Genomic DNA, 27581 nt, shown 5'->3' on the forward strand with positions numbered 1-27581 from the left:
GATTGGAAAACCTTTCTGCTATAAAGCAGCTATTTGACTACGGACCCTGGTTTGACGGTGAATTTTTTTAGAAAGTGCCCGACTGCTGGATGACATCAATGTAACAGCGTGAATATTTTTGGAAAGTTTATACCAAAACAACTTTCTTAAAAATGTGATTATGTATAAACTGTGCATAGCCGCTTATAAAACCTTCTTTCCGGCGATTTAAGGCAAAAAAAGTCTCAGGTTTCTGGTATGCGCGCGCGTCGCCGTAGTCATGCGCGTCGACAAAATGAAAAAGTTTTTTTTTTCAATGAAAGATGATGTCTCAAAACCGCCAAACTCACTGGTTTGACTGGAATCCTGCTGCTGCACAATTTTAACGTGTTTTTAGAAGGGGTTACGATCGAGAATAAGCTTTATGTGGACTCCCATATATTTGCACTAAGTTTAGTCGGGCTCCATTTGCAGTCATCAGCCGACATTTAAAGCCAAAAAAAACAGGTAAAAAAAAAAGCCACGTCGCCCACCACTTTTTGGGCAAGCTCCATACCAGAAACCAAAGACTTTTTGGGGGCCTTAAGTAATATTTACAAAATCAAATTATAATATTGAATGCAGACCTCTCTATATCACTCTATTTTTTCATTTGACATTTTTTGTTTGTTAAAGTCATTACAACAAGAATTAATGTAGTTATGGTCAAGCAAAGGTTAAGGAAAGGGCTTACTTTGACACATCGCTTGCAGGAAATTCAATTGAAGAAAAATATCCGGCAAGATGTTTGCGCTTTCAAATGTCAAACACATGCAGGCAGGGATCACATTAACTCGGAATACTGAAACAAAAGGCGGACTGAACAAGCTGTCCATGAGGATGTTTTAATAGACCTTCATAGATTCGAGTTATTCTGGGGTGCAAAAAATAGTCACGAGCGGAGAGGTTGGGCTTTCTTCTTCTTTCTTCAATAAGCAGGAGGGGTGTCGTAATTGACCAAGATTCAAGGCAAGCTAGGCCTATCGGGAACAGTGGTTTCAATTTGCTGCTTGAGGATAGGCACATGTACAAACGGGTTCACAAACAATCAGAATGAGTAAATTCGGCCTTAATGCCGGTGTCATACGAAAATCGGACTCGTATGAAAATCAGACTCTTTTTCCCTTTTATTGGTTAAATTCTCTCACGTGACCGGTCCCTCTCCTAATTCTGTATGCATGAGCATGCGCAATACCACCAATAAGTCCGTATTTCATAAAACCTAAATTCATGCTACACCGGCCGTAACATCGGTTCACGGAATATGGAATTATCGGGAGGCGGTGGTCCCTTAATGCACCATCTCTTCCACATACGCTCAACCAAAAACAGAAAGCCCCCCCCCCCCTTCCAATATTTTTTGTCTACCACCCAAAGACTGGTTAGCACCTCTCGCTCAAATAACGACATATCAGTAGTACAGAAGTCAGTGCAGCAATCCAGCCATACTCTTTATTTGGCCCAAAACAGTGATAATGTGTACGAGTTTATGCAATTTATGACAAATGATACCGAAAGCAGTTGCTGTATACGTGTAAGTTGTGGTCACTCACCTTGCACGCATACAAAAGTGCAACTTTTTCGGTTCCATTTGTCATAAATTACATAATTCTGTACACATTATCACTACAGGGTGAGTAAGAAAAAAAACGAAACCCAAATGTCGGGACCTTTGTTTTAGCGAAGTTCTGCATGTACATGTAGCACTTTCAAAATCTAGGATATGAAGGCCCAAATCATAGACTTTCTTTCAGTACAAGAATCATTCAAATCACTCATGTACTTTTCAAGTTACGAAATTTTAAACACATCCATCGTTGTAAAGGTCTGTCCACGGATCACAAAAAGATAAGTGTTCTTTCAGCAAAACGAAAACAAATCACAAAGGGCTAGGGATGTGTGTGAATTGTTTTCGTTTTGCTGAAAGATCAGAACGGTGGTTGTTTCCAAGTCATTGATTCGTGTTTTACACAAAGCTGCGATAAACTGGGGAACTTTTGCGTATATCGATATTAATTTTCAATAACCCATTTGTTACATCACGGTGAATACTACAGGTTCAGCGAACTACATTACCAGAACAGCAACATGAACTACTTTTCTCATGTTTAATCCTCAACAAACTGCGCGTAGGCTTGACCGTTAAACTTAAATAGCGCCCGCAATCAACTAACAGTAATCGTACAACTGATCGTCATTGCGCACCGTACAATTATGTAATCATATTCAATTCTGTCCAATTACAACCATCTTATTCTGTCTGCTTATTTGAATACATGTAATTTAAAAAGAGCTGTTTCGGCGAACTCCTTCACCGAAACGGCTAATTATGCGTGAACTACTTTTCGTACGTTGAACTCCAAACCAAACCTGCGTAGGCTTGACCGTTAAACTTAAATAGTGCCCTCAATTGACTAAGAGTAACGTCCTTTGAAAAACGAGATGGGTTTGTGGCATCTTGACAGAGCAAATATTTTAACCGATTTTTTTTTCAGGAAGTAAAATTCCAGCAGGTTCCAAATGCATGTTTTCAACTTTCTAAATCATGAGTTTATCAACTCCCTAGATGCAATCGTTTTACACAAAGCTGCAATAAACGGAGGAAATTTTATTTCAGGAATGATAAAAGTACATCATATCCGGGTCACACAAATTCAGTCATTGTAAGCTTGAGGAAGATATCAACCGACCACATCCCTGCCCAGTTTATGAACTGTAGGTTGTCCGATAATTTAGAAGGGGCTTGAAAAAGTGTACTTGCTGGGGAATTTCTGTTCAAGTTCGCTTCCCATGCAACCGACCCGAATACCGTCCAAATTCAGGTAAATCGGGTAAAGCGGGACAAAGCGGACAGGTTGAACTGGCCGGTTGAAAGTCGAATTCATATCTGGCAGCCAATAAATCGGGGGTGGGGGGGGGGTTGGAAGAAATAATTCAGTTTCTAAACGTCGTTGGATTCTAGGAAAAAAACAATTGGACAATCAATTTTCGAAATGAAACTCGAAAATGGCATGGGGACGCATGCATCTTTAACAAATGAACCTGTGATATTTTCGGCTTTTGCCCAACACCCCCCCCCCCCCATCAACAACAAAACATTTTAATGTGAAATCGCTGATTTTCTACAAGTACAAAAGTTCTTCACTCTGCATATTATTAGACATGGTAGGTTGGTTACCAACACCCCATCATGTGCGATAAGATGGACTGGAAACCAGTTGCTCAGCGGATCTGTTTGCATGAAAACGCAACCTGAAATAGAAAAAAAACCTACTTATTTGGACCCCCCCCCCCAAAAAAAATCCCAATAATATTTTAAATGATATAAACAGATTTATTGGGTGTGGGGGATTGAGCAGTATTAAAAAAAACAGTGATATAAAAAATATCTAGAAGATAGTTTGGTACGTTTAAATAAAAAGGAGAAAAACATTGTCCGAACACGTCCAAAAGATGTGTCGTATTTTTATCTGCTTCCATCTAACATACAGTGTTTGTTTTTAAGACATCCTAATAACATAAATCACACATTCTAATTGCTTTAATATTGTACTGTAGTATTAATTTCATCAGATTCATATCGTACACCCGATTCAACCCTGGCTCTCATAGCAACGCGCACATGAGTAAACAAAGCGTGACATCATTTTGTCGTGGGTCTTTGGAGCGACATGCAGACACTGAGTTTCAACACCGTGTACATGTACATGTACATGTACCTTTCTTTCTATGCATTGGCCTACACTACACCGCCCAAGCATGGGGGTTAATGGTACATGATATAGTATAATTCGCTCTTGTATCGCGATATTGGAACAAACGCGGAGAAGTTGAACAGGTGAAGGCTTCCCATTCACATCGCAATAACGTCTCCGTTTTGAACAAAAAAAGTTACGTAACGGAGGACTCTACGAACAGTGCGCTGCACCCGTTGTAAAACAAAGACAGTATCTTGGAAAGCAACTTGATTTCATCCTCTACAAAGAAACTGGTGATCAACCGTATTCGAAAACAAAGCTCCAGAGTCAATGACGCTAGATCGAAACCTGTCCCAGCACTTTTACAACAAACTATACTAGGAATGGACCGTCCCTCGTGTTGTTACTAAAACAGGGACTTACCTTTTCGAATGGAAATAATTGGTTTGCAGAGTAGTGTGACAATATCAAAATTCCGAGAAGCAAAACTTATGGATTGAAGAGTATAAGGTATTGGAAATTGTCCGATACATTGCGGGGAAAAATTCGGCGAATGTACAGTGTACGATGTGACAAGCAGCCTTGCTAATGCTATATTCGTATTTGTCCTTGGGCAAGACATTTACAAAATTTGATTTCTACACGCAGTAGCAAATAGGAACCCGTGCAGGCAGAGACGATAGACTTTTAAAACTGAGCAAAATTTGGTCAGCTTTGGTCAGCTTTGCTCAGTAGTCAATTCGTTCGTGCTTTGATTCTTGACAAGGGAAAAATAAGGGGATAAAGAAAAACAAAAAGTTATGTGGTGTTGACCAAGCATTCAGGGGTCGCGATTGGTTACCGACTCCCATATAGGGCTCTTCCAGCTTTGGTCAGCTTTGCTCAGTTGTCAATTCGTTCGTGCTTTGATTCTTGACAAGGGAAAAATAAGGGGATAAAGAAAAACAAAAAGTTATGTGGTGTTGACCAAGCATTCAGGGGTCGCGATTGGTTACCGACTCCCATATAGGGCTCTTCCTGGGTCTCGGATTCCCCGGCCCACCACACCTCCTTCCCTATCCATCCATGTAACCCCGGAGGGCCAAGCACCGTTAAGGGAGGAAACGAGGCGACACCCTATGCCTTGCTGCCGAGACAGCAAAAGAGCCCCGTACCTATGAGTAGATGCATAACCTGGACTTCGCAGACAGTCCCAGCCGGTGACTTAACTGATTGAGCTAAGGTCGGTTGGTATTTGACAGCGGGAAACAGAATCGTAATGCAAACACAAGTAATTAACAGGAGCTGTTTCGGTGAACAATGAAGCTAAAACGGCTAATTATGCGCGAACTACTTTCGTACGTTTAACCCCCAAACTAAACCCGCGTAGGCTTGACCGTTAAACTTAAATAGTGCCCTCAATTGACTGAGAGTTACGTCACAAATAATCGTCATTGAACAATGTACTCGGCAATAGAATTCTTTCCAATCACTGCAGTACCGAGGAATTCGAACGCCCCTTACTTTCTCTTTCAATATCGGGCGTTACACTATTGACAGCGCACTCTGTTACGTAATTTTTTTAGCGCATTCATTGTCGCCGAATTGCTGTATACAACTTCACTCTCGATGGAGGAACCAACCCTCTCTCAAACTATTCTTCTTTTGTTTCAGTCTGTTACTGGTCTCGCGCCCACAAACGGACGCGGCAAAATCCAGAACATAGTGGGTTTTTTTAGGCTGGGCCAAACATTTTTTGTTCCCGAAAAAAATGGGTCCAAAATGTTCCACCCCAAATTTGATATGAAAAGCAAGGGGGGAGGACTCGTCATGGCACTGGTGCATGGTAGCGCAATTTTAATGCTGTACGCATTGCCTGGCTTTTTTTGCGACGACACACAAACAATATGGGTTTGGTGATTTTTTTGGGGGGGGGGGGCCGTTGGCCGTTGTGTAGCCTATGTATGTCCCTATTCACCTGTGACATCTGGACAGAGCCAAGGTTTTAACCGATTTTTTTCTCAGTGAGTAAAATTTCAGCATATTCATCTTTATAAATCTTGAGTTTATCAATTCGCTATATGTGATCGAAGCCATTGATTCGTGTTTTACACAAAGTTGCGATAACCGGGGGAAATTTTTGTTTCAGGAATGATAAAAGTACATCATATACATGTTTCGGTCACACAAAATGTCAGTCATCATAAGCTTGCAGACGGTATATGAACCTATCACATCCCTGCAAATTTATGAACTGTACGTTGTTCGATAATTTAGAAAGGGCTTGGAAAAGTGTACTTGCTGGGGCGTTTCTGTTCACGTTTCAACACCGCATCTTGCTTCCAATGCAACAGACCCAAATAACGAATGTAAATCGGGTAAAAGCAGCGTGTGCCCTGTCAGTCGCTCTGTGTATCGCGATATGGGAACAAAAGCGGAGAAGTTGAACTGGCGACTTTGCGTCCACAAAAAAGTTACGTAACGGCGGGAGAGCGAATTGTGAATAGTGCGTTGAACTCAAAAAGTAAAAGAATGCAGTAATTAACTTTACCACGGTGAACCATTGTGCATGCATTTGTGGTTTGATCCTTTGGAAACAACGCTTCGAGTCGCTCGCGCGAAACCGAGCCTTTCCGTGCAGTATTTACCAGGGAATGGGTACGACACGCCGTACGGTGCGGCTTTCGAAATTTCTTTGGACAGACACTTTGAAGACTTTTTCGTACATTCCGCAGGCAACCCCCGCGAGTTTGCACGGTTTATGGGGAAACGACATTAAAGATGACACCAAGTGCTGTTTACAAGTTCTAGGCTAGCTAGTTTTCGATTTGCATCTTTTGTTTCAAAGAGAAAAGTTACTTTTGTTCCAATTTTAACCCTCTTAATAAGGAGTTTCATTTTGCACACAAATGAACCTACCCTGCAAGAGCCGAATGATATCTGGCAGCCAATAAATCGATTTTCTTTAAAGAAATAATTCCGTTTCTAAACGTCGTTTGATATATGGAAAATGGACTTGGACAATCAATTTTTTCGAGGTGAAAGTCGAATATGGCATGGGGAGGAATCTTTAACAATTAAAATGTGTGATATTTTCGGCTGTCGCTCATTGTGAACTCGCTAATTTTCCACCAGTACAAAAGTTCTTCACTATGCGACACGATAGGTTGGTTACCATCAGCCTGATCGATATTAATGGACTTGAAACCAGTTCAGCAACCTGATATAAAAAGCTACTCAAGTTATTTCGACCCCCCTCCCAAAAAAAAAAAGAATCAGGGTGTTTTTTTTGGGGGGGGGGGGGAGGTGTGAGCAGTGTTCCAAAGAAAAACAGTGACGAAGCGAGAACTAGAAGATAATTGTGTACATTTAAAGAAAAAAAAAGGAGAAAAACATTGTCCAAACACGTCCAAAGACGTGCTGCTCCCATCTAACTTGCAATGTTTGTTTATAAGCCTAAAATAATAGCATTTGTTAGGGAGCGTAAATCACACATTCGAATTGCTTTAATTTTGTACTGTAGTATTAATTTCATCGGACTCATCCGATTCAACCCTGGCTCTCATAGAAAAGCGCACATGTGTAAACAAAGCGTGACGTCATCGTGTCTTGGTCTTTTGGGCGACTTACAGACACTAAAATGGCCTGTTTCAAACGTCGTGCTTATGCCGTGTCGAATTCAAATAAACTCGAATTTTATTTACATCGTTCATAATTAGAAATGCGCATGCTCGCAACGTGTGTACGAGTAAAGAAATAATGAACTAACAAACGCATCAACAATTATGGCGACTTACATGGAAAATTTTCAGGAGTCATAGGGCATGCACTCCTGTAAATAGGCCTAAACCTATCCGCCTAGCTCATGAATAAAAGTTATAACCTCAAAATATTCTATATTAGAAAGATCTGAGAGCTATGACATTTAGAAATTGAAGAGATATGGCAATGAACCTCTGGCCCGGAATTTGGGCTTCCATTTCTGAGCATTTTTGATGCAATTGGACTCGAAACTGGCGCTTTTTTTAAATGTTGTGGATGGATCGTTTTTTAAGATTGCTACTTTTCCGTTTTGGGAAAATAGGGGACGTCTTCATTGGATGAGATTTTCTCGAAAAGAGAAAGATTTTCTAGTATTGTTTTTAAGAAAATTGAAGTATGGGCATTTAGCATTGGTGCCTATGGGTTCATCCATAGGCAGATGAGGAATTGGCGTAACGTTCTCATCGGGCTACGACAACAAAACGACTACAATAAGGGACACCTGTAAAGCTTTCCTCCGGGATTAAGTACTTGATTAAGGGCCTTGTTGAAGCAAAATTTGTTTTCATTTTGAAACTCTAATTGATTAAGAGCAAAAAATCATATTTGTTGTTGAAACTGTTGGTCCGCCATGTTGGATTTATTTAAATTCGATTATAGGCGTTTGTAATTAAGTTCGACGTTTGAAACCACTGCCGTGCTTAAATCGTGCTAACGTCGCGCATCGTGCTAACGTCGCTGAGAGTTTCAATATACCTGTAGGCCTATCTTCTTTCTAATGAACAGGCCTACACCACCCATCAAGCATAGGTTAAAAAAGCCGGTGTTAGCCCCATTTGCTCTTGAATAGCGATATTGGAACAAAGGTGGAGGAGTTGAACGGGCGAAGGCTTCCAATTTACATTGCAGTAACGTTTGAACTAAAAATAAAAGTTACGTAACGGAGGACTCCGGCGAACAGTGCCCTGCACCCGCTGTGTATCTTTCTTTCCAATGAACAGGCCTACATCGCCCAAGCATAGGTTAAAAAAAAGCCTGTGTTATGCCCCATTCGCTCTTGTATAGCGATATTGGAACAAAGGCGGAGGAGTTGAACGGGCGAAGGCTTCCAATTCACATTGCAGTAACGTTTGAACTAAAAATAAAAGTTACGTAACGGAGGACGCCGGCGAACAGTGCGCTGCACCCGCTGTGAAACAAAGACTGTATCTTAAAAGTAACTCTTCCACGGTGAAGCCAATGTTTTGATCCTTTGCAAAGAAACTGGTGAACAGTCGAATTAGGAAACAAAGCTTAAGAGTCGCTCGAGCGAGACCGAAACCTCTCCCCGCCGTTTTAAGACAACTAGGCCTACACCGCGCCGGGAATAGACGACATGCTCCATACATGCTCATTATATAGCTAGTAAATATACGGTCACTCGTACGGTGAGCCGGGCCCGCCGCTTTCGAAATGCCTTCAGCAAGATACTTTTGCGATTCGTGATCCAACAAATCGACAGTAAAAATCGAACCTGTCTTACAAAATGTTAGCTTAAAATTATACAACAAAATAAATTAAAAGAAGAGACAATGTACAAGGGAAATAAGATCGAGAAGTCAGTGTTACTAAAACAGGGACTTACCTGTTCGAACGTTTCGTTATCATGTCATTCAGTTCATTTATTTCCAGTGTTCACCAATCAGTATGTTACAAACATAATGCATCCATGTACATGTACAACAAAGGAGCGAAAACTTTCAACAAAATAGATTTGCAAGCATGCAGAACTTCTTCAGGAATCAGTGGAGAGTACTTAACTCGGTTCCCTCGTATAGTTAATAATAGGTTTTGAAACACAAGAGGTAGCAAATAGCGGATGTGGAAATGAATTAGTTTGCCGAGTAGAGTGATAATATCGAAATTCCGAGAAACAAAAATAATGGACTAAAGAGTAAAAAAGGTATTGGAGATAGACCGATACATCGCAGAACCGGCAATAAATACGACGAATGTACCGTTTACGAATAAAAAAAAGTCATGAAAACATTTCATGAAACAGGTTCGTTTACAAGTCAATTTAAATCGTTTAAAGTTATTTAGAATTTTAAAGGTTTTTGTTCACATGCATGTATGAAGGCAAAGCGCAGATTGAGCTGACAATCCTAAACAAAGTGTTTAGCCTACAACTTTATATATTACGACTCGAATATATCACGTAATGGGCTAGTGGTTAGGGTCTCTGTCTACAGACCCAGGGGTCCGGGGTTCGAGTCCCGTTGGTGCAATTTTTGGTTTTCTATACTCGCACTCAGTCAGTTACTTAAGAGTCTTAATTGCCCGTCGTCAAATACCAACCGACCTTAGCTCAATCAGTTAAGTCACCGGCTGGGACTGTCTGCGAAGTCCAGGTTATGCATCTACTCATAGGTACGGGGCTCTTTTGCTGTCTCGGCAGCAAGGCATAGGGTGTCGCCTCGTTTCCTCCCTTAACGGTGCTTGGCCCTCCGGGGTTACATGGATGGATAGGGAAGGAGGTGTGGTGGGCCGGGGAATCCGAGACCCAGGAAGAGTACTATATGGGAGTCGGTAACCAATCGCGACCCCTGAATGCTTGGTCAACACCACATAACTTTTTGTTTTTCTTTATCCCCTTATTTTTTTCTTGTCAAAAAGAACAAAAGCACGAATAATTTGAAAACTGAGCTAAGATTACCAAATTGTGTCCACTTCAAAAAGTCTATACTGGGCATCTCAAATGAAATTATTAAATGAAGTTTTTGAGTGGTACTGTTTTCTATGAATTAAAATATTATTTCTAAGCTATGTGGCTGTCATTTTATTGTTTTATGGGGACTTACCTCGCATGTTTTTTCTGTCTTAGTGTCAATCTTTAATTGATTCATTTTTCTTTGTAAGATGTAATTTTCACTGTGTATGTACCGTATCTTCTAATATTCATTTCAAAATCAATGTGAGTATGTTTGGCCCCAGAGAGAACAGTTCTTAGATAGCTGATGTGGCTACCCTAGTAAAATAAAACGATCAATAAAATAAATAAATGAAAGACCTTATAGGGTAGATTAAAAACGAAAAGTTTTTCTTCAACAATAAACTAACATAATATTTAACTTTTTGTAACAGCTATACCAACATTTCCCACTGGGGACGAAGATGATTGAGTAAGAAATTAGTCCAAAAAAGTCTCCGGTTTCTGGTATGGAGCTTGCCCCAAAAGTGATGCGGCGACGCATTTTCTTTCTGTACGTTTTCTTCAAAAGTCGGCTGATGTTGGAGATGACGCTTCGATCCCCTTCAATTAAAACTCTAAAAATTATCCTTCAGAAAGCAGCAAGGCCATAAGGCTTGAGAACTCTGGACCCACTTATACGATCTCGACCGACACGAAAAATTTGGATAGTCAAGACAAAATCAGGGAAAACGGTAACGTCGGACCATACAGCGACATCGACATCGTGCGTTAGCAGCGCTGTCTGGCTGGTCATTAGTCTGCTCACTTGCGTATTGAGCTAATTAAAAAGCGTTTAATGCAGTAGGTTCCAGATACACGACCATCGCTCCGTGAGTCTGGCTTCCGGACGAAAAATTACAAAATAACAACACCGTCTGCAAAGTGCAAAATGGTGTCCGACGAATGGTGGCCACATGACATAAAGCTTATACTCGATCGTAACCCAATCTAAAACACGTTAAAATTATGCAGCAGCAGGATTCCAGTCAAACTAGTGATTTTGGCGGTTTTGAGATTTCACCTTACATTGAAAAAAAAAACCGTTTTAATGTTGCCGACGCGCATGGCTATGGCGACGCGCGCGCATACCAGAAACCGGAGATTGTTTTGCTTAAAAAGAAAGATAAGTAATACCAACATTTCAGCGTAAACAGAAAATTCAAACACATTTATCATTTCTGCCTTCACGGGTCCCCATTTTCTACTCGGTTGGTAGAAAGCAAATATTGTAAAGTGTCTTGCCCAAGGACAAATAAATATAGCACGGCTGTTTGTCACATCGTATACGGTACATTTGCCGTATTTCGTCCCGAAATGTATCGGTCAGTTTCCAATACCTTATATTATTCAATCCATTAATTTTTTTTCTTGTAACTTTGATATTATCACACTACTCGGCAACTATTCATTTTATCCATCCTTCCATCTTTTGCTTCAAAACCTATTAACTACGGGGGAATTAAGTTATTGTACTCTCCACTGATTCCTGAAGAAGTTCTACATGTTTACAAATCTATTTTGCTGAATGTTTACCTTGATATATGAAACTACAGTTATTTATTCCTTGCATTTCTATGTTGGCAATTATTATTATGTATCCTTGTTTATCTTTGCATGTAAACCTTTTTCTCTGCGTACAGCATTTTGCTTTATTGCCACTTGGTGTCTGAACCGTGTTATAGGGCCCATGCATGCCTACAAGCTGTGTTTTCTGTACCTCTATATAGTTTTCAATCCTCTGTTGTCATGTCCATCGTTACATTATTATGTTAAACACACTGATTTGTGAACACTGGAAATAAATGAACTGAATTGAACTGCCTTCTAACGAAACGTTTTAACAGGTAAGTCCCTGTTTTAGTGACACTGACACATGTGTCTGTATATTTACATAGTCGAGGGACGGCCTTTTCCTTGCATATAGTTTGTCTTAAAACTGCGGGGACAGGTTTTGGCCTCGCACGAGCGACTCGTGAGCTTTGTTTCCGAAAACGATTGTTCACCAGTTTCTTTGCAGAGGATCAAATCATTGGCGTCACCGCGAATGAGTTGCTTTCAAGATACGGTCTTTGTTTCACGCCGGGTGCAGCGCACTGTTCGTATAGAGCGCTCCGTTACGTAACTTTTTTGTTCAAAACGGAGACGTGATTGCAATGTGAATGGAGCCTTCGTCTGTTCAACTTCTGCGCTTTTGTTCCAATATCGCGATACAAGAGCGAATGCGGCATATACTACCAATAACCCATGCTTGGACGGTGTAGGCCTGTTACATAGAAAGAAAGACCTAATGTACATGTACATTGAAACTCAGTGTCTGTATGTCGCTCCAAAGACCCAAGACATAATGACGTCACGCTTTGTTTACAATGTGCGCTTTGATTTGAGAGCCAGGGTTCAATCGGATGTAGGATATGAATTTGATGAGATTAATACTACAGTACAAAATTAAAGCAATTCGAATGTGTGATTTACGCTCCATTAAATGTTGTTTTTTTAGGGTGTCTTAAAAACACGTGGGAGGGGAGCAGCTAAAAACCGCGTCATTTAAATACGACACATGTTTGGACAATGTTTTTCTCCTTTTTTATTTAAATGTACCCAATTATCTTCTAGTTATTTCTTTATATCACTGTTTTTCTTTGGAATACTGCTCAATCACCCCCCCCCCCCAAAAAAAAACACCCTGAATATCATTTTTTTTTTGGGGGGGGGGTGTCCCAAATAACTTTTTTTTAATTTCAGGTTGCGTTTGCGCATGAATTGGTTAGCAGTCCAATAATATCGATCATGATAGGGTGTTGGTAACCATCCTATCATGTCTTATCATATGCAAAGTGAAGAACTTGTACTTGTAGAAAATTAGCGATTTCACATTAAAATGTTTTGTTGTTTGGGGGGATGAGCAAAAGCCGAAAATAAATCAAGTGTTAAAGATGTGTCCCCATGCCATTTTCGAGTTTCACTTCGAAAATTGATTGTCCAATCGCTTTTTTTCCCTAGAATCCAACGACGTTTAGAAACTGAATTATTTCTTCGAAAAGAATCCCGATTTACTGGCTGCCACGGTGGGTTCAATAATGTGTGCAAAATGAAACTCCTTTTTGAGAGGTTTGTAGGCTCCCGAAATTAATAGAAAAAAAAGTTAATTTTCTCTTTAAAACAAAAGATGCAAATCGCAAAACTAGTTAGCCTAGAAGAAACAGGTATGTAAACAGCACGTGGTGTCATCTGCAATGTCGTTTTCCCCATAAACCGTGCAAACTCGCGGGCTTGCCTGCGGAATACGAAAGGTCTTCAAAGTGTCTGCCCAAGAAAATTTTGAAAACCGCGCCGACGGGCCGGGCGGCGGCGCGGGCGGCGGGCGGCTGGCGGCGGGCCGGTTTGGTGTAAGACTGCACGGAGAGGTTTTAGTTTCGCGCGACGGATTCGAAGAGTTGTTTCGAAAGGATCAAACCATAAATATGGAAAAGTAAGTTTTTCACCATTGAAAAGTAAGTTAGTACTTTTTTTTCTTTTGCAGTTCAACGGCCCACTATTCACAATTCGCTCTCCAGCCGTTACGTAACTTTTTTTTGTGAACGCGAAGTCGCTAGTTCAACTTCTCCGTTTTTGTTCCAATTTCGAGATACAAAGTGCGAATAGAGCGCACGCCGCTTTACCCGATTTACATTAACACGTTATTCGGGTCTGTTGCATTGGAGGCGAGATACGGCATTGAAACTTGAACAGAAACGCCCCAGCAAGTACACTTTTTCAAAGCCTCTTCTTGATTATCGGACCACTTACAGTTCGTAAACTGGGCAGGGATGTGATCGGTTCATATCGTCCGCAAGCTTATGATTACTGCCTTTTAAAAAAACCCAAAAAACATGGATATGATGAACTTTTAATCATTCCCAAAATACCCCCATTTATTACAGCTTTGTTTAAAACACGAATCGATGCCTTCTATCGAAGGAATAGTGAGCTGTTAAACTAAAATTTAAAAAGTTGAATACATGCATTTGAAACTTGCTGGAATTTTACTTACTGAGAAACAAAAATCGGTTAAAACATTGGCTCCGTCATGATGCCACAGGTTAATAGGGATATACATACACAACGGCTTTTTTTTTTAAAGAGACGTTACATCTGGGCAATTGAGGGCACTATTTAAGTTTAACGGTCAACCCTACGCAGGTTTGGTTTGGGGTTAAACATACGAAAAGTAGTTCGCGCATAATAAGCCGTTTCGGTGACGTAGTTCGCCGAAAGAGCTGCTATTTCGGTGTTTTTCATATGTGTGTAATTGCTGTTAGTTGATGGAGGGCGCTATTCAAGTTTAACGGTCAAACCTACGCGCAGCTTGCTTGGGGAGTTAAATGTACGAAAAGTAGTTCGCGCATAATATGCTGTTTTTGGCAACGTAGTTCGCGTAAACGGCTTTTGTTACTTGCATGAGTTTCAGATTCAATCAGGAACCGCTGCATTTCTTTGATTCTCATTAAACTGAGTAAACTGGACCTAATTTTGGGCTCCCAACCAGAAAAAATAGAACCTCTAGAAATCCGTAGGACCCTCACCGTAATGTAACAAATGTGAAAAATAATACACAAATTAGATTCAGGCAATCAGATTTCGTGATATTTGAAGTTGTTGAAAATTAATATCGATGTACGGTTGCGTTCCTGAAACAAAGTTCCCCTGTTTATTGCAGCTTGAAAACACGAATTAGCAAGTTGATCAACTCAAGATTTATGCATTTGAAACTTGCTGAATTTGCTTTTACTCACATAGAAAAAAAATGGTAAGAACCTTGGGTCTGTCATGATGCCACTGGTGAATAAAGAGGGACATACATACGCAAAGGCGGATTGGGGGGGGGGGGCAGCCCCCCCCCCCCCCAAAAAAAAAAAAACACGCCAAACCCACTTCGTTTTATGCGACGTCGCAAAAAAAGGCAGTAAAATGCGCAAAGTAAATATCGCTACCATGTACCAATGTCATGAAGAGTCCTTCCCCCTCAGTTCTTTTCATTTCGAATTTGGGGCTGAACATTTTGGACCCACTTTTTCGGCTCACCTAAAAAAACCCCACAATGTTCTGGATTTGGGATTGTACAATGGTGGGCGCGAGAACGGTCGCGCGACCTGAGATGAATGAATTGTTGAATGCAAGTACTAAACGAATTTAAACAAAAGAAGAATAGTTGAGAGAGGGGTGGTTCCTTAACGAGAGTAAGTTGTATATACTGCATTTCGGCCTGACAATGAATGCGCTAAAACATTACGTAACAGACTTTCTCTGTCCATAGTGTAACGCCCGATATTGAAAGAGAAAGTAAGGGGCGTTCGAATTCCTCGGTACTGTAGTGATTGGAAAGAATTCTGTTGCCGAGTACATTGTTCAATGAAGATTATTTGTGACGTTACTCTCAGTCAATTGAGGGCACTATTAAAGTTTAATGGACAACCCTACGCAGATTTGGTTATGGGTTAACCGTACGAAAAGTAGTTCGTGCATTATTAGCCATTTCGGCGACGTATTCGCCGAAACAGTTCCTGTTAAATTACGTGTATCCATATTAGGATTAAAGATAGATAAAGGGGTTCTTTGCTGTTGTGATTAGAAAGAATTGTATATGATTACATAATAATTGTACACTGTGCAATGGCGATCAGTTGTTAGTTGATTTATCAGTTTTCGAGCTAGGGTGGGCAGGGTCATTTGGCTCCACCCTTAAAATTAACAGCAACATGATTTACTCCTCTTTTTCTTTCCTTTTCCCCCTTTTTCCCTTTTTCTCTCTTGTTTTGTTGGATTTTTTCGCTTTCCAGACCCCCTCTTGTCGATGCTCATGACAGTATGCAAGATGATTATGATTACTTTTAGTTGTCTGAGTGCGCTATTCAAGTTTAACAGTCAAGCCTTCGCACAGTTTGTTTGGGAGCTTAACGTACGAAAAGTAGTTCGCACATAATTTGCTGTTTTGGTAACGCAGTTCGCGAAAACAGTTTTGTTAATTGCGTGTGTTGCCTATTATTACATGAAGGATTAAAATGGGAACCGCTGCGTTTCTTTGACTGTCATTTCTAACTGGCCCTAATTTTAGGCTCCCAACCAGGAAAAAAACTTTAACCGTTATGTAACAAATGGGGAAAATAATATATGATTCAGGCAGTCGGGATATTGGAAGTTATTAAAAATTAATATCGATTAACGCGAAGTATAAGGTATAACAACCAGTGAGACGCATGTGGGTGCATAGACCTGCAAACCGACTCCCATTGACATGAGTGATAATTGCGGCTATTTCTGAAAATTATTAGAAAATACTCACAACTCTCTAAGGTGTTTGAGACACCCACCCTAGCTGCGGCGTAGCTACGGACGGGAGGGGGCGTGGTTCACGCCCCCTATAGTCGCCCCCACTGGAAATTTGCCGTCCATTCGTCAAGGAAAGGAAAGCGAATAGCGGTATTCATTGGCTAATATTAACCATGATATAGGTGTTTGAACAGCGACCCATGAGAATATTATGTCGCCCCCCCCCCACACACACACACATGTTTACGTTACATACCTAGTGTGGAGATTCATTTGTTTTCGTGTACTTAGAAAAAAACTCTGCAAAGAAACCTCATTTTACTCACACTGTGAAAACGCTTTGAACTTTTTTCTATGATACCCTTTAGTGTTTCTCTTCATTGTTCCAAAAATAATTTAATGAAAAATTTAATTTTTTTGAAATTTAAAATAATTTTGAATCTGACTGTCTTATGATGACGTCATTTATATAGACCTTTGGGAAATTTTGTGAAACTTTACAATTTTTCAAACCGCATCATTTTTCATAGACCGTTGTCAATCCTGGACAATTTACAGTCTTTGGTAGCAAACGGGGTATCCAACAACAACATTCCCTAAAGGTCTATATAAATGACGTTATCATCATAAGACGATCAGATTCAAAATTAGAAACCCTCCAATGAGAGGGATCTTCCTTTCTTTCTTTCTTTCTTTTTTTGCGGCATTTAGTACAACAACGTATAGCCATTGTACGAACTGTAACTTGTAAATGTACTTTGTGCCAATTAAATTGAATATTTTAAACCAGATGACCATTCACTTGCTGTGACGTAATTTGTAACGAAAAGGTTATATTCTTGACTGCGAGTTTTTAGTGAAAGAAAAGAAGGAAAACCTCAGTTCATCTGTACACGTTCTGTATGGTTAAAAACGTTAAAACATTTGAAGATATCTGTGAATCTCTGAATTTATTCAAATGAATTAATAAGTAATTAGTTTGACTCTAAAATCGCAAATGGTTATTCTTGTTTAAAAGGTCGTCCTGCAAGAATAAGTTTAATCTTAACAACGCGCATGTCCAAATAACAGCAAGGGATGAACCTTGCATTTTCATGACGTTCTGACAGAGAAGGGGTGTATTTAGAATAAATATAGGAGGTGGCCGAAAAAAAATTACAAACTGTCGAGAGAAGTCTGCAGTGGCGCACTCAAGAGGTTGTCAATTTGGTTTTTTTTATTTACTTTTTTTCTCCCACGATTTGCCCTTGGTGATATGTATGTGGCCTATTTTCGAGTAGTATAATAGGGGTGTAAGTGGCGCCATCAACGTCAAAATAGTCACCCCCCTCAAAAAAAAATATAAAAATTCTAAAGCCAAAAAATTCGGCAAATTTTTTTGAAACAATTTTAAGTTCTAAAACACTGTGAGCCCCCCCCCCCCAAGCCAAATCCTGGTTGCGCCACTAATACCGAATCGAAACTTCCAAATATTCAGAGCAGGGTACCGTAAAATCGATCTATAGATATTGTGTCCGATTGCATGAAACGGTACAATATATCAACAGAGTTCATTTGGGACTTGGTATAATCACATTTATTTCAATTATTATTGGCCAAGATGTGAAAAGAGCAGGCAAAATACTCCCCTCTCTCCCCCACTATAACCCCATGTCACAGGGTCAAAAATACCGTGTTTTTTTGGTCACTGTATACATTTTGTCTATTCAGCTCCGACGTTTGTAACATGCCAAAACTACTTGACACCAGCGGCGGGAGTACCGCTGCCTCTAGCCGTAGATTTCACGCTTCCCACGGCTGAAGATTCTGGCGGGAACACGGTGGAGGTCGTCTGCAGTCACCAACCAGGCGACAGATTCCCGCTGGGTAAGACTGAAGTCACCTGCAACGCGACCGTCGGCAGTGACAAGAGTACTTGCAAATTTGAAGTTGGAGTTGGTAAGAACCTTGACGTCAAATAGCGTAAACAATAATATTTCCAGCGCTGACAATTGCCATAACATGATCTTACACACAATACACTGAAAACGAAAATCATTTCTATTTCCTTCGTTGCCGACCGACCGACCAACCGACCGACCGACCGACCGACCGACCGACCTGTCACTTGTGACGTATATAAAGGATTACCCCCGTCAAATGTGCTAAATCAGTTGAACAGCGTTTTGTTCCTTTCTGGGACCAGTTTTAAAAGGCTGGCCTCGTATAACAGTTAGATATCCGTGCTTTGCTCCAAATTCCATTTAATGTTTTCATTTTCTGCTGATGAATTGTTATTTCGTTAAAGCGGTACGTCGTCCTGATTTTTTTTTTTAATTGTTTACTCACCCGGTATCCTACTTCAAAGGTCTGCATGGTTGAAAGGAAACTAACCTATAATGTCTTACTGTTCCTGAGAAACGCGGCGGACATTGTGGCACACGAATAATGTATTTCCAGCCGTAAATAAGTCTAATTTGCCACAAGGAGGAATGTTGATTGTTAATAAACATTTCCAAAGGAACATGTGCGACTGGAATCACGACTCGTACCTACACAGCTCGATTTTTAGAGTCAAATTTGTAACCCCCGATCTTTCCTGATCTTGTCTGCAGGTGATGCCGCAAACTGCACACGTGGATATAAAGCTTGCACTTGTATAAGCGCGATAGACCAATGCACCTGCAAGATTGGTTATAGTGGCGTCGATTGTGGAGGTATGTGAAGGTATATGGTTGTCACTAAATTCGGACTGCATTAGTCTTGACCAAGGCTTTGGTTTGTCTTCAGGAAGTCACAATCATATGTCTTATTTGCATCATATTTTGTTTATGAAAATAGGGAAAGGAAGGACGGTGGTATAATAACCCCTGGGCCCAAATGTATATAGGGTATGATCCTGGGCGTCGCTAGAAAAAGCCCCCCCCCCCCCCGAAAACAAAAACAAAGCAAAAATCCATAACAAAAAAAACGACCAAAACAATGGAAAAACAAAACAAAAGGGAAAAAGAAAAAGAAAAAAGAATAGGAGAAATTTAAGGTAACTATATCACTATTAATATGAACGTATATTTAGCAGGCGAAAGGACCCTAAAACGCGTTATGAACAGCGCCTTCAAGCGTCAAATCATCCCCCCCCCCCCCCGCTTTTCGATTTTTTCCTCAGCCGGTGACTTTTTCAACGTCATGATGAGTGTTTTTTCCCCATATAAGAAAATCCTGGTGACGCCCATGGATTTGATCTATTATACGCCTGTGTTAGCAGCGTGTTTTTTATATTGTACGACGAATTTTTGGTGTGTTTACAGTTGAAGATGGAACTAATTGTATTGATGGAGATAATCCGTCACCTGGTTGTGGTGCTCCTCCTTGTAATACTCCAGACTGCCGTTGCGATAATGGCTGGCAAGGCCCATCATGCGATGTCGGTAAGAATTGACATATACTCTCTATTAGACTGTGCCACTAGCGTCGAGGTGTATAGAGTAAATACAATTGTAATCTTCACATCCAACTTAAAACGATGCTAATAGTGGGCTTCGAGAATTGGACTAGGTTGCTCTTGAGTAATGGGCATACAGATTTGTCAGCCTTGATGCATGGAATGAAACTTTAGTGTTTCACCGGAAAACTGGTACCGTGTATATAGTAAGTGTAATTTAAATCAAGTTTACTATACTACTGTAAAGTTAAGGTTTAAAAGCTACCTTATTCGTGCGCTACTCTGTTGCTAGATTTTTCGAGTGAATCCTACATGTAATCAACTTGGCCAGTTCAGCTGTCAAAATCAACTGGCCAAACTGTTGTACAGAATTAAATTAACTTCCGTATTCACGATTCCCCCCGTCTTTGGTGTCTGCAGTGGATGACGGCAGCTCATGTTATACAGCTCCAGGCGCTCCTCCACATTGTTTCGCATGTTTCGCCGGAGATGATCCACCGTGTGTTTGCGAGCTGGGTTACCAAGGAAGAACATGTGAAAAGGGTAATCCTTTCCTTTTATAAACCTATTATGACCTTACAGACTAGTTTTGATGATGCAAGGTTTGGAAAGGAAGTGTCAAACTAGTGTGCTGAACATGTCACGTTTATGTTCGAGAAGGAAAACAAAGTGATAAGTCCTGAGAGTAAACACATAAAAGAACATATTTATGATTACTGAAGGCGACTCAAAAGTTATTATCCAAAGAACTTATGAATGTGCAAAACAAATTATCAAAATCCCCGTCGATTGACGCGCTTGTCTTTGTCGATGTTCATCCATTTTACTCGTTGTGCCCTTGTGATTGACCTGTACTCACTAATTTGCAAAGAGCGGAACTAGGGAGTAGGGACTCAAGATAAAGAGTGGAAATCACTTTTAGAAAGAAATTCAGTGAAATCTCGATAAGTCAAAACCTGTTAACTCAAAAACCGTTCTTAGTATAAACTTATTCTCGTCAATTGTTGTCGAATGGAAAATCCATTGGATAACTCCAAACTCTGCTTAACTCAAAATTTGAGCCCATTCCCCTGAGGTTTGACTTATCCAGATTCTTCTGTCGTGTACTTTGACAAAGAATTATTAATCAGTTAAACTTGAGTGACAATGATCTCTTCGATTGAATGAATTTCACTGGTTTGTTCGTTTAATTTCATGGGGATGGTGTTAATTTCCATTGGAATGGAGTGAATTCACTCCTTGGAAATTTCGGCTTGAGTGCAACTCAGTCTCCTAACAATACCGATAGACCTATTTCAATCTGTTTGTTTGTCAGACTACCTCCCTCCTGCCTTCCTCTTCTGCCCGGCTGATTTCTTTGTTCAGGCCGCAGATGATGAAGACAGCGCCCAGGCAAGTTGGAATGATCCTACGGCCGAAGACAATAGTGGGGTGGCACCAACTATCTCCTGTGACCACGTATCGGGAAGCAGGTTTACTGCCGGGTCTACCAGGGTGACGTGCACCGCTAGTGATGGGGAAAACAATATGTCCCATTGCACCTTCAATATTACGGTTTCAGGTTGGAGTTATATTTTGCTATTATGGCTTTTTAATGGTTACATCTTTTAGTGTAGGCCTAGCCGTGACCTCGACTTGATTTTGGTCGTGTAGTTGGTTAATAAAATAAAACATATCACGGTGTTTAGGAATTGAAAATTTATGTACAGCTTTTTTTTGTATGTAACTTCTTGACTAAAACCACAAAAAAAGTACTCGGTCTGTATGACTCGTGTGCGTCTTGTCCAATCCTGAAGATTGCTAATCGATTGCTCTTGGTCCAGAACGTAAAAATATCAAAATTTGTTTGGGTCGAATAAGGTGAAATTGGGTTAGGTCACATTATATTTGTGTAAATTTTGCACACATGTCTATGGAGCGGTCGCCCTAATATATCTATAAATAGTTATATATATACTTTTTCAGTACTGTCGAAGTGAAGTGTGTCATAAGAAACAGTCTTTCATAATTCCACATGTCATTCTTCAAGACTACTGATGCTTCAAATCATTCGCTTATTTGATTTCAGATTGATATTTAAATCTTTGCAGGTGAAATACTTAGTTTAACCTTCATCTTTGCCTTATGAACTTTTTTAAGGATTTATTGTTTTTCTTTTTTATTTCCTTTTTTTTTGCATTCGCGGTCTCTGTTTGAGCAAGGCTTTGCGTTTTCCCCTTTTAGACTGTGTGGTGACATGGGCTTATCGCACTCTGAGGCAAAGACAAACCCACAAAGGAAAAGCTGCATGGCTTTCTTATAGAACTGTAAAAGTGCATAATGGCAAAATAGAATAGCGTTTTTGGAATTACGAAAACAAATCTTTCTTCTTGCCGACCAGATGAAAAAATTCCAAACATCACCTGCCCAGGCAATGGGGTCTGGAATGTGGACGCAGAGTCGGCATTTGCTACCGTAGTGTTGTCTCCAGCACCCAAAGCGGTCGACAACATCGATGGTTCAGTTGTCGTCACCTGTTTCGGTAACCTTAAACCAATAGGGTTGCCAGAGGACCAGTATCCGGTCGGGGAAACATTTGTCAAGTGCTACGCTAATGACAGTAGTGCGAACCAGGCGAGCTGTAGTTTTACCGTCACTGTGCTGGGTGAGTATGCTTTTTTGTTCATCTTCAAAATTCAGTGTCTTTAGCTCACAGTTCATAACAGATATCTTGGTTTAATATGAATCATTTTTAATCATATTAGATTCCGTCATTACTCTTGTTATTTCTTTATCCACTTACACCTTCTCATATGCATCAATGCTTTCACTTTCATTGTACCATCCTTGTATTTTCCACCCCTTTGGTAGAGGTGCATGCCAAATCACATGCCACAAATTACTGAGCATGTCTCTGTCTGTGAGTCAATGTCATGTTTTCCAGATAACGAAGGGCCCGTTGTTACGTGCCCAAGAAACATCGTAAACAACGTGGAACCAGGTATGCCCGACGCGGCAGTAGACTGGCGCCCGCCAACGGCTGAAGACGTCGTGGAAGGGCCGATACCCGTCGTCAATTGCACAGATCACAATGGCAAGGATGCCGAGTCGGGGGACCGATTTCCTGCTGGCAACATAACCATCACATGTTCAGCCTTTGATTCCGTCGGCAACGAAGGCAATTGCAGTTTCCTCATAACTGTCAATGGTAAGAGCCAACACTTATAGATCATGTTGCGGCCATCTGGATTTTTTCCCCATAAACCAAGGCGAGACTAGAAAGAGAAATAGTCTGGTTCTTTTTTCCACACAAATCCATTATCATTCAGTACTCTTATTGGATACAGGGAACACGACTGAAAAAGGTGGCAGCCTGAGAAAGGTCCGATCGCTATTTTCGAGTTTGACCCATTTGAAGAATTTGCGCCGCAATATAACCTTTACACAATTGTCACGCTCTGGCGTATTAAGATGATCCAACCTTTGACCACCATGTTACTTTTTAGTTTGAGCCTTTTATTAAGTCGGCATTTTAAAATGTGTTATTATTCTATTACATTTAAATGCTATTATCGTCAATTTCCTTTTCTTTTCCTCTACAATTCCCCTTCAATGTGTTCCTTTTCTACTCCTAACCTTTTTTCGATTTTGCATTTCAATCCCTAACCAGGACCTTCGCACTTCACCTTCCCTGACTCTGATTTCCCTCCAAACTTTAGTCCTTGTTTCAATGGAAACAACTTCTCCTCATTACCCCTATAGTCTCTTCCTATACATATACATGTTTGACCTTTCACCTCAATGCTGACATTTTGATGTTTTGATCTTGTGTTGTCTTCTATAAATATGTTCCTCCGTGCTGACTGGCGGGACACATCTTTTCTTGCCAACAACACTAAAACAAATAATTTCTTTAAGGCAGTGAAACACGATTCTGCTTTTTAACTTACTTGATAATTTACAATATTTGGAACCCCGTTTGTGCAAGGATTTGAATCGAACTTTTTGCCGAATAAAGCAAATTTCTTTTGGATTTTACAGATAATGAAGCGCCAATAATGACCTGTCCGGCCAACATCAGCCGAAATGTAGATCCTGGACAGTCAGTTGGTACCATAGACTGGCCCACCGAGCCCTCTGCCAATGACACTGTAGATGGTCCGCTCGCTGTCACGTGTTACGATGACTCAGACAAAGTCGTCAATTCAGGAGATGAGTTTTCTGTTCGTGACACTGTGGTGACGTGCAAAGCATCAGACGCCAGTCATAATGAAGGTTCCTGTAGGTTCATAATCACTGTGATAGGTAAGTATTATTTATTCAATTGACACATTTCAAAGTGTGGTACGGCAGATAGGTGATGGGATATTGTGCCTTTGATGAGGCATTTGGCACACAGTCAGAGTATGTCACGAGAACGATTTTTGGCTAAAGGGCCAAAGCAGATTTGTCCTTTTAAAAGAAATGTAGGTAGAATAACAAGCAATGGCAGCCATTTTGTAAATTGTGAAAATTGCTTGTTAGTCTAAATGATGGTAGAATAACAAACTCTTGGTTGGAGATGCGTGATAACGGCCGTACAGCTGGGAATACCATAAATACATCAAAGTGTTTTTGGCCTTTCCCCAAAAAAACACCAACTTGTCAACGGCTGCACTTTTTGGCACACCCAGCATAAACTTGTCTGGTAATGTTTATAAATTTGAGAGTCAGTTTAGATGTAAATGAATCTGATCGGATCAGTAATTTGTATCAATTCGTTCATTTGAATTTGCCACACAAAAAAAACAGCATAAAATAATTAACATTTAAACAACTCTCACTTTTACAGACAATGAAGACCCATTGATATCCTGTCCAGAGAGCATCTTCAAAGATCTAGAAGCAGGGTCAGCAGTTGGTATCATAGACTGGCCCACCCTGCCCTCTGCCAATGATATCGTAGATGGTCCTCTTGCTGTCACGTGTCACGATGAGTCTGACAAACTTGTCAATTCCGGAGACGAGTTTTCAGTTGGTGTTACAGAAGTGACATGCATAGCTTCCGATAACAGCAACAATGAGGCCAACTGTAGCTTCACGATCAACTTGAAAGGTAAAAATTAACTATTTCCTTTTATTTGCTAGATCACATTCCTTCAATTCCTTTCAATTCATATAATTCCTTACGAAGTGATTTTTAAAGATCTTATAGTGTTGTGCATCCTGACAAAGTGATTGCCACATCCATATAGACATTTCTGTCATACCCATACCAAAACCAGCCACATTTTTCTTAACCATCACTGTAATTCATTTTTTTCATCAAAGCATGCTGTTTTAGCAATCATTTTAGATAATTTCGATCATTCACGATATCCTGCAACAAGTTTTTTTCATGTGATCACAGTTTTTTTATCATCATGATGCCATAAATTCCTGCAAAACGTGGTGACCTTTTAATAACACGTCTTGTAAGTCAACTCCATATTTTTCAGATGTTGAAGGACCAATTGTCACGTGCCCAGACAACGACACGGAGAATGTCGAACCGGGAACAGTAGATGCGGCAGTGGACTGGTCCCCGTCCCCATCGGCTCACGACGTTGTAGATGGTCCTGTACCCAACGTAACTTGTGCGGATGAAGGAGAAATGGTTGAATCAGGAGGAAGATTTCCCATTGGGGAAACTGAGGTTACCTGCATAGCTCGCGATTCTGCGCAAAATGAAGGGAACTGCAGTTTCTTCATAACTGTCATTGGTGAGTGTGTTTAATAAATGGAAGATCAAGAGTACCAGAAAACAAGTAATATAGAGATTCAAACACAAGCATGCTTAGGCTAGTTGTTACATTCAAAGTCTTCTGTATCAAGAGTGCACAAATTTTATTGAAACCCATTTGCAAACCTTTTTAACATTAACAGAAAAGTTATGTCACCGAATTTGATGAGGAACCAGAATTGCCACTAATCATGATAGATTAGCCAAATTTAGTACCTATAAATAGTTTCGGTTTTATTTGCATAGAAAGTTATTCACTTGAAATTTAACATCATAACATTAGTAGCTTTTTTCCTTGTGAAATCATTCAATAAACTGGAGACTGACAGAGTGTATTGTTCAAAAAACAAAATGTTACGAAACCAGTTCTTTTCAGTATCATACAAAGTCACCAAAGCGGCGATTTGGCTATGATGGTGATACAGCATGCCGCACATCTGTTCAATTATAGCTTTGTTTTTACCTCTTGTTCTTTGCGCAGACAATGAATCTCCAATCATGAGTTGTCCGGCTGACATCACCCAAGATATAGACACAGGCTCTGCAGTGGCTACCATAGAGTGGCCCACCCAGCCCTCTGCAAATGATACCGTAGATGGTCCGCTCGCTGTCAAGTGTTACGATGACTCAGGCGAACTTGTCAATTCAGGAGACGAGTTTTCCGTTCTTGACACTGTGGTGACGTGTAAAGCGTCTGACAAGAGTGATAATGAGGCCAACTGTAGCTTTACGATCACCGTGAAAGGTACAATTGTTACTTCATGCCATGTGCATTTGATTGTACAAATACTTTGAATATATCAGGGACATATGTCCACCTCAATTAAGTCGGCCATGTCCAGTCACAAGCAAATCACAAGTCCAGGCACAAGTCCTGTTACAAGTTACAATGGATGCCTTCGTTAAAGCTCATTTCAATAGCTTGCGTGTTGAATTGGGACTAGAGGACTTAGTTGCAGGGACTTGCAGGGACTTGTGATGGGCTCGAATACATCCCTGGAATATCCACCTTGAAGGGTGTGTTCTAACAGGACAAGCTGGTCACTAATTAATCACTAGTCACTCAGTCTCAAGTCGATTTACAACCGATTCAAATTAAATTGTGACAAAGTTATTTTATTTTGAACCTTAAGATATCAAAATAATATGTGGAAGTACAAAGTTAAAAACTATCTGTAAAAGATAGGTATATCGAGACAAATATACATTCCTTAAGTTAATTAGAACTGTCTTGTAATTGAAGTGTGAACATTTGAAGTAATTTGTAACAGTCTTAACTGCAACGGTATTATTATACAGCAACATTTAAGTAGCAGTATACTTCTGTTGTGACATTTTTGTCATCGGAAACTGTTGCTTGATTCACAGACATTGAAGGCCCAGTCATGGCCTGCCCAGGAAACATCTCCCACGACTTGGTCCCGGGCTCGTCCACTGGTGTCATAGACTGGCCCGTCATCCCCTCGGCTAATGATACCGTAGATGGCCCACTCCCCGTCACATGCAAAGATGAATCGGGCAAACTGGTCGCATCGGGAGAGGAGTATCCAGTGGGTGTGACGGTGGTAACTTGTGAAGCTTCGGACGGGAGTACAAACAAAGGCAGCTGTATCTTTGTGATCACTGTTAAAGGTAGAGGCGTTGCACAGCTATTTAGCTTCCTTGCCAAACTTCAGCGCTAGAATAGCATGTGCATAGCAGTTGGGCAGCCTTCACTTGTCATGTACATTACCTAACCTAGCATTTACGTAGCATTCACAGTACGGGATTTAGCCGATGGATGATTTTATTATCAAATAGATTAGGTAGATTTGACAATGGAGCCCACGTGTCAGTCACTGTTACAGGTAAGGTCTGTAGGCCTACATTTCTTGTTTTTATTTGTGGAATTCGTTTGTATTTGAATATTGATTTACATGGCCCTGT

The 27581-nt window shown here is 40.5% G+C and overlaps 1 protein-coding gene across 1 annotated transcript in view; it reads left to right on the forward strand.

Annotated features, from left to right (window-relative positions):
- Positions 1-27581, forward strand: part of LOC119740575 (hyalin-like) — a 40497-nt gene that overhangs the window by 1056 nt on the left and 11860 nt on the right. Inside the window, exons 2-13 of the mRNA XM_038215921.1 lie at positions 18205-18432; positions 19089-19190; positions 19782-19901; positions 20336-20458; positions 21231-21476; positions 22296-22559; positions 22839-23102; positions 23936-24199; positions 24726-24989; positions 25372-25635; positions 26137-26400; positions 27024-27287. Coding sequence (XP_038071849.1) covers positions 18205-18432; positions 19089-19190; positions 19782-19901; positions 20336-20458; positions 21231-21476; positions 22296-22559; positions 22839-23102; positions 23936-24199; positions 24726-24989; positions 25372-25635; positions 26137-26400; positions 27024-27287 — 2667 coding nt within the window. The remainder of the gene's footprint in view (positions 1-18204; positions 18433-19088; positions 19191-19781; positions 19902-20335; positions 20459-21230; positions 21477-22295; positions 22560-22838; positions 23103-23935; positions 24200-24725; positions 24990-25371; positions 25636-26136; positions 26401-27023; positions 27288-27581) is intronic.

The sequence above is a fragment of the Patiria miniata genome, unplaced genomic scaffold (genome assembly GCF_015706575.1).
Source record: "Patiria miniata isolate m_02_andy unplaced genomic scaffold, ASM1570657v1 HiC_scaffold_5, whole genome shotgun sequence".
Classification (NCBI taxonomy): Eukaryota; Metazoa; Echinodermata; class Asteroidea; order Valvatida; family Asterinidae; genus Patiria; species Patiria miniata.